The sequence below is a fragment of the Cupressus sempervirens genome, chromosome 9 (genome assembly GCF_028749045.1).
Source record: "Cupressus sempervirens isolate cs-2001-9-10 chromosome 9, ASM2874904v1, whole genome shotgun sequence".
Lineage (NCBI taxonomy): Eukaryota > Viridiplantae > Streptophyta > Pinopsida > Cupressales > Cupressaceae > Cupressus > Cupressus sempervirens.
The window spans coordinates 381,055,447-381,070,699 of record NC_143126.1 but is presented as its reverse complement, the minus strand read 5'-3'; the positions used below and the strand labels follow the sequence as shown (position 1 = coordinate 381,070,699).

Genomic DNA, 15,253 nt, shown 5'->3' with positions numbered 1-15,253 from the left:
GGTTATTACAAACCAAACCCTAATTGAGAAATTTAAGATAAATTAACTCCCAATAGGGGGACAATACATTAGGGGAGCTAAATGATATAATGAAGAGCATGTCCTTGACACTGATCAAGAGTAGTTTTTAGGAAATCTAGATGTGGGATATGGCAACTTTTCAATCAAAGGAAGTAACCCCATGGTTTTTGTTTACTAAGCTAAGAAGAAAAGAATATAAAGTGCTAAAAATAATTTACATGCTGATGAAAAAAGGAAATAAATAAATAACATTGAAATCTGAAATTCCTTAATTTATTCTTTTACTCCACTATCAACTTGCTCCAGGCCACTATGCTCAAATGCTAGGTTGACCAGTCTCCTTGGGAATCTTCTACATGCAAAAGGCCGTGTAAATTCAATGTTCAAAATGCAATTTTTTGTGTTTGATTTCCTAATTTGTTAGGGCATGAGGTTTTCCCTCAAACTCACAAAGTACTCATACACATCAAGGAGAAAATCCAACAAAACTTTTTTCTACAAATTTTGTGAGTAAATTTGGAAAAACTTAGATTTATACAAACTTGTGAGTACTTGAAAGTAGTTAAACTGTGAATTACAAGTACTTGAAAAGTAGTTAAACTATGCATTAAATACTAAAAATATGATTCTGCAAAACTTAACTATGAAGTCATGGTCTATGTAAAATTGTCTCTCGAGATGCTGAAAAAGGGATAAAGGTAGATAAGGATTCACTGTTTATTATGCAAAATTTCATACAATACTATTGTATATAAATTTCAGCTTCTTTTTTACTCATTGTTTTATGTAAATGACAAATTGTTACTACTTCTACAGTTTCTCATATTAATTTTTTATATACAATTTTAATAACTCTCCCTTGTGGTCACCTAAAATTGGAAATAAATTCTGTCCCCATAAGCTGTTCTCCATCCCAATTTTCCCCCATCCTAGAAACTCAGAGCAAAATTCAGAAATGTGCTGAATATAGAGATATAATCCTCCTTTGCAAAAATACACAATCTGCCCTGAGAGTGCTTCTTTGGAAAAATTGAAAAGGATGTACATAAAGAATAAGAATAAGACATTCCAAGCGGCAGAAAATTGCATAGGTAAAGTCTTTGTTTTGACTACTCCCTCCACGACTTAGTAGACATATAACATTGGTCAGCTTTTGGGAATCAGTTTTCAGAAAGAAATGATTTTTCCGTAACTGAAATGTGCATAACCAGGACTTACGGTAACAGTTCAGAAACAAAAGCCATAATTTGGATTAAGTACAGACTAACCTAACAATAAAACAAGTCTGACCAAGCTTAGAAGGCAACCATTAACCAAAATTCTGACAAGGGCAACAAACTGACACGATTATTTGCCTGCTTGATTGTGACCAAGAACCACCAAAAACTGAAATAAATATGCCTTCTTCAATGAAAGACACTTCTCATTATTTTAAAAAAATCAAAGGAATAATTATCAATCATATGAATTCTGAAGAAAATGCTGAATCAAATTACAAGTTGAAGTATGATAAAGCACATCCACCTAGGAGGTCTCATTTAAAAGCGTAATGGCATTGGTTTAATATCATATAAAATAGGCTTTGCTCTTGATATTTAACATAGAAGACAACAGCAAAAAAGAAAAGAAAATATCCAGATACAGGAACCTTTATAAACCATTTTAAGGACTCATTCAAGGGAAAAGCCCAACCCAGTTTTCACCAAAAGGTATTGGAAAAATATATAATGAGAGTGTAATTGCATTTTTTATTTCATATTTTCCCCATTTCGGAATGCTATTTGCAATGAAACCACCATATCTAGAACATACCTTGGAACCTTCTTGCTTGTTTGGGGCCAGTGTTATCAAGCGTGTTTCTGAGTTATACAACATCATTGTGCCACAACTGGCATGACAAAAGGAAAGAATTAGACATTAGAGAAATTTAAAACAAACTCTTTAAATGTGTTTGTTAGAATGTATGGACGATCAAATCCATATGCATGATCCCGCAATGGATCTTTAACAGGGATTAACATTCATATTTGAACCAAAACCGATCAAAAACATCTTGAAGACCATATGACATTAATTTGAACTTTTAACAGATACAGCATAAGATGCATTACAAATTTACAACATAAAAACATTCGAGATGCTTCAAATGAAATGACCATCTGTATTCGTGATCGAGAATGAGCACATCTTTAAGAAACCAAAACGGACTGACATTTTCTTGAATACAAAGATTGACAAGTATCATAGTTTGAAATCTTACTTCTCACATTTAACCTGATTCACAGGACCACCACTAGGCACAGTCAATATGGTGCCATAAAAGGAAACATTTTCTCTGCCACAGTTTGGACATGGCCCCTAAAAGTTAACAATCAAAAGATGATCATTAATAACATTACTGTCTAATATGTTCCTATATATGCATAGAACTAAATTATGTAAAAGAAAATATGAAGCCAATCTGTCAAAATATATATCGTAAAGGAAAAAAATCACCAATGATCATTGATAATATTTAGCTATTGCATAACTAAATTATGCAAAATAGTATCTGCAGCCAATCTATCAAGAATGAATTAGACAGTCATACCTTTAAAATAAGGAAGTCTTTCAAAATGACATTGGTGATCATCTGAGCTATTAAATATGTTGCCGGTAGAACTAAAAACCAAGTAACAATAAAACTGTATGGCTCAGGTAGCTGCAATAAAGGCATCAAACTATTTAATGTCCAAACATCTTGAAATGCATTTCCAGCATCCATCAAAGCAATATTTCTTTATTTTTTCTATGCTTTGATAGAATGGCCATGACGATATATATAGAATGAGAAACAAATTTTAACAAAGAAAACTGAAACAGAAGGTAAAGGTTTAAAACCCATTTACTCATAACTAATTAACCTTTCAATATGCAAATGTCCTCAATGCAAAATATATTTGAATTTTGAAATCACATAAATAAAAAATAAATAATATTATTTCATAAATACTTAAAACTGATCTATTAGAATGGTAACATATGCAGGGACCACATGAGAGAACAATATAAGCCCAGTTCTTGTAAGTGAATTTAAACTGAGCCAGATAGAAGCTGCAAAAAGTTAAACGATATCATGATTCTTCTCAGTTTCCCAATAAAATCTCATATATATTTATAGGATTCATTGATCCTGTTTTATAGAAGCTGCAAAAAGTTAAACACAAATGATATCATGATTCTTCTCAATTTCCCAATAAAATCTTATATATATTTATAGGATTCATTGATCCTGTTTTATAAGAAACTTCCGAAACAACCTCCTTAATTATATTGAGCTGTTTTAACAACTCAATTCCTACCACTTATTATACAACCTATTTAACAAACCTACAAAATAATTATTATATGCATCCTACAATGCAATATTTCTAACAACATTATGAACAATAATTCCCAACGCCTCCCCTTACTGTGAACATTGGGTGAAAGTACATCTCAATACTTGATGACCACACACAGCAGCTGACCAAACACTATAAGATAAGAGCAGGGACATAGACATCTACTCATGTCAAGCAAAAGCGGAACTAGCCTCACTACACTTAGTATACTTTCATCCAAGGATAAGGACAAATACATCTACCCATGGATTTAAGGATAGGGACTAACGCATCTATTCTGAAAGATACCAACTGGGCACATGGCTTGGAATGACATGATTTGTTTGAAAACTCAGTTTTTGACCAGTAAGATACAATTTTCTGGGGTTTGATGAGATTTTCTATTTTTTGTATATTTTCTTGGTTTAGAGAAATTGCTAAAAATCTGAGATATCCAAGCTAGCTAAACTGAAAGAAATCCTAGAAATTATTCTGAAAATAATGATAAGAATATCTATTATGAAACTCCAATTGAAACAATTGTTGGTAACACAAATGCACTTACTTTGAACTTTATTTCCCAAAACAATTACACATGAAATTTGTACTAGGAAGGTCTGTGAATGACTGAAATCTGAAGCTATATAATTTCCTAGAGCTTTAACATTTTGCATTGCTGGTAATCAGCAGTGGCGACATCAGCCTTCAAGAAGAACAGTACAACTGATGAGTGCTATCTTGGGTCTCTAAAAATCACTGATCTGCTCCAAAATAGATTCAATCCACGCCTGTGCAATGATTCTGTGCTGAGAATGACTAATTTTGAATCCCAAATTGGATCCCTGTATAGAAAGTCAGTCTTGCCGGTGATGTACAGCTGAAGTATGGGATTGGGGTTTCATCAACAACTCCAAATTCTAATTGAAAATGCATGTGAACTCATTGATCTGTTACAGCATGAACATTTCCCTCTGATTACGCATGCAAACTCACTGATATGGACTACAATCAGCAATAGTTTTGTCCTCCAACTTCCTACAGGCTGTACGGCTAATGTAGACTTATTGTGCCTCAACAAGACCTTTGATTTGTGAGGATTTCTATGAATATCTGAATTCAATTGCTTCCTCTGATATTATCAAAAACTTTTCAACACCAATAATTCAAAAAACTGCATTCACAAAGCATTTCCAAAATTGTGTAAATCTCCAATTCCGAATTTTCTCATTGACAATCACAACTAGTTCTAGCCATGGGGTTTCGTCCATGCTGCTCAGAATCAGGGGTTTTTGTCCTCGATCCTCTGAAAACTCCAAACTTGAAGCTCTCCAAGAACTTGTAAGTGTAAATTCTCAACCAAAAATGTGTAAAACGAGCTCTGAAACACCTTTTGTTTTCAGCTATAACCCTAATTTTGAATCAAGGCTTCATTTTCCCTTTTTAATAATAAAATAACTTTGTTACTTTATTAGAAGGTGATTATAATATGGCCTTTATATTACTTTGTTATTAGTTCTGCCAAGGCAGGAATACTTATTTCATGTCAATCCAAATATGTCATTAACACTCACCAATCAAATGTTTATATCTTTTTCTAATTTTTCATTAATTTATAAATCACATTTTTCATCCATTCTATTGGTCCATACTATTTTTGGTGGGGGAGAAAATTTAATTTTCTTCCACATTTGTGACAAGTTGATAAGATTTTATTTTTTCAATTATTTTATCTTCCACCTCACACAACATGTCTAATCAATATTAATTATCACAATCTATTAAATATTTTTAATTTCTTATTTTAAATATATTTACTATTAGTTTTACATTGACGTTTATTTTTTACTATTTGATATAACTTGTTCCTAAAACTTCATGTAATGTATAAGTTCAAATTATATATATATATATATATATATATATATATATAAAACTAATAAATATGTCTTTTTAATATAATTTCAATATGTTATATCTTTGTATTTGAATTTTTAATTTTTTTTAAACTTTGTTTTTTTATTAAAAGTAGTTAAATTATTACTATTCTTTTACTTTTATAAAAATAAATTAAACAATATTATTTTTTAATTATATTTTATAATAGTGTTCAGTGTTACAATTTTCAAATTATATTATTTATTATTATTAATATTTATTATTATTAATTTTTTTATTTAAACAATTTATCATTTAGTTTAAATACATTTAAAATTTAAATATATATTTTAATATTAACTTAATAATTATATTTTATATCAAAAAACATACTAAAAAAATAACCACAAAATAGAAATAATTCAATTCTAAAAGATATATAAATTATTATTAGGTTTTTATAAACTATGTATTAAAATAAAATAGTTATATTTTATTTCTTATTTATTATATCATATTTATTCATCAACATCAAATTTATATGTATTACATCTATTTATTATTTACAAATGTACATATTAAATTATATAGATATTATTTCATAATTAAAAATTACTTAATTTTATGAAAATTTTGGAAATACAAAACATTAAATAGTAAACCTTCTCTAATTGTTTAAAATTAAATAATTAGTTTTACTTATAAAATATTTTTATAATCCAATACATTTCATTTTTTCTTATAGAAATGTGAGTTTTAATATAAAAATTAAATTCTTAGTTTCATTAATTAAAATATAATATATTTTAACTTTTTTATTATAACCATGATTTTATTTTGACTATTTATTTTATTAAGAAAAATAATTATATTTAATTCTTTCTTCTCACACACAACTTATGTTGGTATCACTCTATCTTACTATTTTATCTCTCTTCCTCTTCCTCTATATTATCTATCCTTTTTTCCTCTGCATATATGTTTATGTTGTTATTGTTACATATTGCTATTTATCTCTATCTATATCTCTATCGTAGTTTTTGTCCAATGCTAATGATTAAATAAAAATAGCGTGAGTTCCATTTGATAATCAAAATGAGAATTATGCATAGTTGGGGGAGTTATTCCAACTACTTATAGTTGTCTACTAGCATGCATAGTATGCTTAAACATATAATGTGATACTCCAAATGCTTCATCACTTCTTCAAATTCTATAATTCAAATATTGGTATGGATATCTTTCCTCATTGCACATAATTTAAGTTGTCAATGTAGAAGGTGCAAATTTGTCTAAAGCATATGTATTGATCATAGTATGATATTAAGTACTTAGTGCGATATTGGGGACTTTGGCCTCTTATTCTTGGGCTTAAATGTCTAAATATGTCATTAACACTCACCAATGATGAAGATATAGAAATAGTTGATGTAAATTTGGATGAGAAGGAGAAAGAACAAGAAGCTACCAAGGAGAATCTCCCTAAGATTTAGAGTATTGAGGAAATTGACCCAGAGAAGATTGCAGTAGCAATTATGGCCTCATTTTGTCATTCTCTAAGTAAAGCTTTAATGCCATCAAGCTAAGAAAAAGCTTCTTCAAAGTTGGTTCTGGCATCCACTGCAATTCCATGCATTCAACCAATCTCTATACTTTTTCAATTGAGTACTCTATTGACAAAAATGAACAGCACTTCATCTACCGAACAGCTAGTATTTTCTCCATCATCAGATTTGGCTAGATAGCAACTAGGTATTTCTACTATCAATGTAATGTCTACTTTTGTTGCTAGCACTTCTATTTCTACTATTATTACTATTCCCAATATGAAAATAGTAAGTACAAAGACAACTGAGAGGAAGCCTCAACCAAGTACTAAAGTTTCAAGAAAGGACAAAGGTAAAGAAGAAGACATTGATCTCGATGAGGATATAGTTATCTGGAATTGGGATATCTCTACTCTAAATCTTGATCAAATGAACATCGTAGGTGAACTATTGTAGAAGAAAGCTAAGCAACAGAGGCTTAGACAAGAGAAAAGTAGAGAAATCTAAGTGCTTGAAGATGTAAAGAACATACTTATAGATGCACTCAATACCGAGGTTGATAGTACATAACCTATTTTGGTTTAGTTAGTAGAAGTTGTTTAGAAATTCAATCAAGATCTTAAGTGGTAAGAAAAGTTTCTATAGAGAGTAGAGAAGAAATTTGAAAACAAAGTATTGGAGCAAGTTGCATACAAAATTGTAATTTATCAAATAGAACTATCTACTATTCTCAACTCATTGGAAACCTCTATAAATAATATTACTTCATTATTCAGCAAGTTATGTAATACATTAATCTTCACTCAAGATATCAAAGATAAACTATCCAACATAGAGGAAGACTTGAATGCAAGTCCATACCAGTAGTCAGTTGACCCAAGCTATAGTTCTACTCACTACTCAAAGATTAGACTTTTGACTAATTGTGAGGCCTCGCCCTGAGCCTTCGTAGCCATACTTAATACATTATTATTTTGACACTCACGACTCGAGATGTCGAGACACTATTAGATGCTTTGAACATAGTATATTATTTCATGTGGTGTGATGTTACTTTTAGATATTTGATGTTCTTCATTTAATGTTTTATGTATATGTATGTTGATGAAATAAGTAAATGTAGGCTTAACACTTTGATTAAGAGATTTTAATGGTTAAGAATTGAGTAGGATGAGAGAAACCCTAACTGATTTATAGAAGTATGTTTTAATTTATGTGATTTCCTGATACACATATACATATGTGCATGTGATTTTATGAGACTACTGATGTGTGCAATGAGTGTGCAGGAGATTTTAGTCAAGAAACCCGACAAAGGAACGAAATTGATCCCTATTTGTTAATTGTGGAAACCTTGTTGTTTGTAACTTAATTATTTTGTGAGATGTATGAATGTATCTTTTCGTGATCAGTAAATGTTAATGTTTTGTAATTGTGTTCTTATGGTGTCACTTGACACTCGTAAATTGCTTAAGCATTCCAGCATGCTAGTTAGGGATTATCTGTGTAACCTTAGGACCTAAGTCGGATTAAGTTAGTGCTTTTTTGCTAATTTGGTTCTTAATCGAGTTTAGTTACTCCTAATCTGAATTAGTGCTTAATCTACATTTTTGGAGTTGTTTGATGGTCCTAATTATTCCTAACTTTTGTTTGGTTCCAAATCAATTCCTAAGGCTTTAAAATATGAATTTTTTATACCAAAGGGGTATGGGTTTGGGTTGGGGGCATTTTTCAACTCCTAAGCCCCTTTTATTGACTTTTGAGGTCACTCAAAAAGTCTATTTTTGCCTTTGTGCGAAAACTGGATATGGTTATCATGAGTTGCATCACCTCAACTCCACTTAATGGTTAACCTTAGGATGGATTGAGTTAGAAACTTCTAGATTTTTAGGTGAGTGGGGGAAGTTATTGCCCTTTTTGGTGGTTGAGTTTGGATCTTATTTAGAGGCCCTTCTTGGAGTAGTTTTGGTAGTTACACAATCTCTACTTTTAGAGAGGCATCTTGGAAGGTTGAAGGCAAGGAAGAAGGGAAAAGCTCTTCTCAATTTGATCATTTACGATAACCTCTTTGTGAAGGTAGGAGTTCTTCATCTCCTTGTTTTCAGTTTGTTCATGCTTGTTTCATGCTTATGCTATTGTGTTGTTATTGGTATGCTCGTATGTATGTTGGATATGTTTTGGGAAGGATTGAAACCATGTTTTCTTGGATGTTTTCCTTTCATGTTTATCTTTGAATTTTGAAGTTTTCTTGTATGGGTGTTTTGGCATTACTCACCCTTGGAGAGGGCAGAAGTGGCCAATTTCGGGAAAGGTCCTTTTAGTTGGACTCCAACAGTGTAGAGTCTCTTCTCAGGACGAGAAGAGGGAGAGAGGGTAGGGTGTTATGGGCCCCTACCTGTCAGCACAAACCATGTATGAGTTTTGGCATGTAAGAATGGAAGAACGGAAGTTCTTGAGTTATAGCCCTAATTGGGCACCTGGTTTGGTGTTGTGTCTGACATCTCTTGTTGGAAAAATCCACCTTTCCCTAGTTTTGATTCATTATGAATCCTGTTGTGCAAACCTAGTATGAATATGCATGTTTGATTTTGTCTCTTGGTCGTGCTTGGTTCACACCTGATCAAATTTTGTTCCCTCCACGCCCTCAACGATGTATTACAGAAATTGAATGGGTCCCTTGTTAAGGGCCATGAAGGAAATTATTTGATTGTTGAAATTCAAGATTGAAATCCTATGAAAATTGTATTTAATAACTTTGTTGTAATGGCAACGAAGCCGGGTTTTCTTCCTGATTCTTTCTCGACTGAGCCTTTGAATCAGGTTTGCCAATAAAATAGTGGTTGAGTATTATTGGTTCTCTTGAGTTTAATCGTAATTTTCAGTTATATGGATGCACATTAAAAAAAAAAAAAGATGAAAATGTTGTTGATTCAATTAGGCAAAAATTCAATCTCCATATATGTTGAGATGAAAGTTATGTTATGAACGAAGATTCCTTTTCATGATTATTGAAAACAAAAATCAATTTTGCAATGTTGTTTAAGGAAGTCATTCAATTTCTTGGCTTAACTATGTTTTAGCAAAATTCAATAGCTTAAAAAAAAAAGAATATATATATTTACCCTCCTTTGAATAATAGATAAAATTGGTATTCATACTTAGAAAAATGTTTATATTTATGCCTTTTGTTCTTAAAATTTCAACACTTAGAAAAAGATGACAAAAAAAGAAATTGCCCCAAGAGTTAAAAGGTCTCTAGATTTTGTATGGAAAAATGAATAATTCTGATAGAGAATATTCTCTGTAGTTACTCCTTTCAAATTTAAATTTAAACAGAAAAAATAAAAAATGCATAAAAAACAAGAGACACGATGCATCATAGTTCCTGCCTAACGCATAATGGTTGTAGAGGTGTAGATGAGTGAGAATAAGGTTAAATAGTTCTAAATTAACATTGTGAATTGCATTAATTTTTGCCTATAAATGCACTTGTGATTTGATAGGATGACTCATATTTTCTTATTAAGTTCTCGTGTTATATTATTATATATTTGGGTATTTAAGCCCAAGAATAAGAAGCCAAAGTACCCAATATGGCACTAACTACCTAATATCATTCTACGATCAATACATATGCTTTAGAAAAATTTGCACCTTCTACATTGACAACTTAAAATATGTGCAATGAGGAAAGTTATCCATACTAATATCTGAATTATAGAACTTGAAGAAGTGATGAAGTATTTGGAGTATCACATTATATGTTTAAGCATGTTATGCATGCTACTAGAGAACCATAAGTAGTTGGAAAAACTCTCTCAACAATCAATACATATAAATTTGATGTTGATGAATAAATATGATGTAATAAATAAGAAATAGAATATAACCATTTAATTTTAATACAAACTATAATACTTATGCATTCATGTCAATCCAAATATGTCATTGACACTCACCAATCAAATCTAAGAATTTAAAAGATTATATGAGATTTCAAATGTTTATATCTTTTTCTAATTTTTCATTAATTTATAAATCACATTTTTCATCCATTCTATTGGTCCATACTATTTTTGGTAGGGGAGAAAATTAATTTTCTTCAACAAAAAATACAAATATTTTCTAACAAATTCATCTTGCATTAATGAATGTATTAATTATAACTTTATCTTTTCCACATTTGTGACAAGTTGATAAGATTTTATTTTTTCAATTATTTTATCTTCCACCTCACACAACATGTCTAATCAATATTAATTATCACAATCTATTAAATATTTTTAATTTCTTATTTTAAATATATTTACTATTAGTTTTACATTGACGTTTATTTTTTACTATTTGATATAACTTGTTCCTAAAACTTCATGTAATGCATAAGTTCAAATTATATATATATATAAAACTAATAAATATGTCTTTTTAATATAATTTCAATATGTTATATCTTTGTATTTGAATTTTTAATTTTTTTTAAACTTTGTTTTTTTTATTAAAAGTAGTTAAATTATTACTATTCTTTTACTTTTATAAAAATAAATTAAACAATATTATTTTTTAATTATATTTTATAAATGTGTTCAGTGTTACAATTTTCAAATTATATTATTTATTATTATTAATATTTATTATTATTAATTTTTTTTATTTAAACAATTTATCATTTAGTTTAAATACATTTAAAATTTAAATATATATTTTAATATTAAATTAATAATTATATTTTATATCAAAAAACATACTAAAGAAATAACCACAAAATAGAAATAATTCAATTCTAAAAGATATATAAATTATTATTAGGTTTTTATAAACTATGTATTAAAATAAAATAGTTATATTTTATTTCTTATTTATTATATCATATTTATTCATCAACATCAAATTTATATGTATTACATCTATTTATTATTTACAAATGTACATATTAAATTATATAGATATTATTTCATAATTAAAAATTACTTAATTTTATGAAAAATTTGGAAATACAAAACATTAAATAGTAAACCTTCTCTAATTGTTTAAAATTAAATAATTAGTTTTACTTATAAAATATTTTTATAATCCAATACATAATTTAAGTTGTCAATGTAGAAGGTACAAATTTGTCTAAAGCATATGTATTGATCATAGTATGATATTAAGTACCTAGTGCGATATTGGGGACTTTGGCCTCTTATTCTTGGGCTTAAATGTCCAAAGATATAATAATATAGCATGAGAACTTAACAACAAAATATGAGCCATCCTATCAAATCACAAGCGCATTTCTAGGACAAGAATTTAACAACAAAATATGAGCAATCATATCAAATCACAAGTGCATTTCCAGGCAAAAATTAATGCATTCATAATGTTAATTTGGATTCTCACTCATCTACACCTCTACAACCATTATGCGTTAGGCAAGAACTATGACGCATTGTGTCTCTTGTTTTAATTTGGCCTTCATTTATTAAAATAACATATAAGACGTTGGTCTTGGAAAATGGGTTCATTACTATAGTGTATTCTATTATACAGTAATTATAATATTACATTACAATATTAATTTATTTTACTCCTTAACTTGGGAAATATTAAATGTTTCCTTATTAATCCACAAATTTTGAATCTGAGCTCAGATTTTAATAATGTCTGAAGTGCCATGATCACTGATAAAGACTGAACCCTGCAGACTAACTGGTAGTTTCCCCCTAAAATCTAAGGATGCTCCTAAAAAGTAGGAGACTAGGCTTGTCAAACTGAGACTGAATCCCAATGGTTCCCCTCTGTTGTATTTTGATGATCCCTAAATAAGATCAGAAGAAATTAAAATATATTTTCAATTGTGTTCCCTTCCTTGTTTCTTTTTCCTTTAAATATATATTAATCTCAATGGTCATGTCGTTTGGAACTATTTATTAATTATGTTATATAATTTTATTATCCTACATATTTAATATTCTATTATATTGATAATATTACCAATCCTAGGTAATGTAATTTACTTATTTAGTTAATGTGTATTAATAAGTAATTAGTCATTCTAACACACATACAATTTAATTGATAATTTTACTTTATCAAATGATTGAGTTATCGATTATAATTTAATAGTCAATTTCATCATTTGAGTATAAGATATATGTGGCATTAATTATTGTTCGATGTATTTAATATTAAATTTTTATCAGTTATTTATAATTACTAGGGCTCATGACAAGTCCTCCCTTCCTCAAAATTTGCTTGCCCTAAAGCAATTCATACTTCTCACACAATATTTTATAGCTTAGATGTTATCCCTTAAAATCAATAGCTCTGATTATTTTTCAATAAACACTATCTTATATTGCCTTTAGTGACTAGCATGTGTTTTAACCTTGATTCCTTACTTTGCTCCTATACTCATCCTAAGAAGACATCGATTTACTTATTTTAGGGTGCATGACACTAGTATATCCTCTGGTTTTACTCCACCCCTCCCTATATAACACCATCTATCAACTCCTAGGCTCGTATAGTGATATAACCCCTATTTGGAGATTGTTCATAACCAATGTTTAATACTGATTATTATGTAATCAAATGATTTAAATTTTAGGAAGAAGTATATAATTTGTAATGCATTTATTAATTAGCATACTCAAACCCTCATTCCATACTTCCCTCCTACACCTATCCTAAGGAAAGTGTGGATTTACTTGTCGTAGGGCGCTTGACACCAGTATATCTTTAGGTTTTACTCCACCTCTCTCCACACAACACCAACTATCAACTTCTAGGAGTATAGTAAGAGAATAAGGGACTTGGTTAAAACATCCTAATCCTTTTGCACTTACGAATTATAGAATTTGTAAAAATATAAGTCTTCTTAATCTTCTTTTCTATAAACATAGATTTAGTTATGCATATGTCTTTATTGACAATAAGTTTATATCTCTTGTATATATATCCATATATTGCATCTTCTACAATATATGCATACCATATTCCTTAAATTTCAACCATCAATGTCTATTCAATATGAAAGATCCCTGATGGATCTCTTCTGCTAATCTATTGTAAATTTATATTTTTAAATTCGTTTTCCCTATTTATTAAAATTTTCTTGTAGAGCTAGACAGAAGTTGCAGAAGGGTTTAATTGTTTTGTATTTTTTATGATTTTTAATAACAGAAGTACAATAACATGAACCAGTTCTGAAAATGTATTCCGAATATATTTAAAACAAAGTCACTTCAAGCAGATTTTCCTGAATATACGCCTAATAAGTAACCAAATGAAGATTTATAATCATACCCAGATGAATACAATCAAGGACAAAGCCAACCTGAAGACGTGAATGAGAAATATGAGCCCAGAAAGAAGTTACAACCAGATTCCAGCTCTTCAAGTGCTGCATGTGGAAAAGAATATGGCTGCTAGGCACGGCCGTATAGCTGCAAAGTGCCCACACGTGGATAAAATGTCCAAACCCCAGCTAAAATTCTAACTCAATACTGCTTTTCCCTGAAGAAACAATGCACAATCTCCAAGATGCTTCTAACTGCTAAGAATCCAAACCACTGTTTTGGGGGCTATGTCCCAAACAAGCAAAGCAAGAGGGTTTGGCATCCCAAATGTTGAAAGCTCAATCAGAGCCCAAAACCCAAATCTAAAATGCAATATGACAATAATGCCTTCGACTTTGTCTTTACCTCCTTATAACCCACCAAACTTAGCTCAAACCCTAAGAGTGTCCCCATGTGGCGTTGGGTAGTGAAAGTGTTATAATTTCTTATTTTAAAGTGGTTATGTTACAAGAAAATGACCTTTTTCCTCATAGATAGAAACCTATTCACTGAATTGCCCTGAGAACAAAGAGAAAGATTTAGAGAATTTCGAGACCTTTCCAACGAGCTATCACACCATAGGATGCGCATCCAGATGAGGCCAAAAACCCCTTATTACTCCAAAATGGCTAATAACTTAGCCTTATTTAATTATTAAACACTAACTTAGGAAATATTAAAAATATAAACCAAATAGCCACAAAATGCCCAACTGACATCACAAACCATAAAATCATCCTGTCACCTAAAATTTAGGAAACAAGCCTATCCCTCTAAAACTGACCCAAAGAGTAATCTCACGGAGACCCAACCCTAGGCATAAAGTAGGAACTGCCTCCTAAAAACAAGGAACGTCTCCCAACTGATCAATAACTGCTAGAACATCAAGTCCCCAACACTGAATAACCATACTGGATCTCTATCCAACCCTGTCAACCTACAAGACCCCATAATAAGCTGACTCACATGTCTTTGCTAGACTGAGCTAAAAGAGGGGACATGACACAATACCTTGCTATATGTTAATACGCTCAACAAAAATAATTTCTAATAATACTGATATGTGATGGGTTTCAATGTATTGTATTTATTAATGAATTAATGATACGTACCTTACCAAGGGCCCATG

General features: G+C 30.1%; 1 protein-coding gene across 1 annotated transcript in view; it reads right to left on the bottom strand.

The window, feature by feature from the left end:
* Positions 1-15,253, bottom strand: part of LOC149538861 (PGR5-like protein 1B, chloroplastic) — a 139,130-nt gene that overhangs the window by 52,324 nt on the left and 71,553 nt on the right. The window contains exons 8-10 of the mRNA XM_089800212.1: positions 2,612-2,722; positions 2,282-2,379; positions 1,834-1,909 (exon numbers count right to left, since the gene is read on the bottom strand). Of these exons, the coding sequence (XP_089656338.1) occupies positions 1,834-1,909; positions 2,282-2,379; positions 2,612-2,722 (285 nt within the window). The remainder of the gene's footprint in view (positions 1-1,833; positions 1,910-2,281; positions 2,380-2,611; positions 2,723-15,253) is intronic.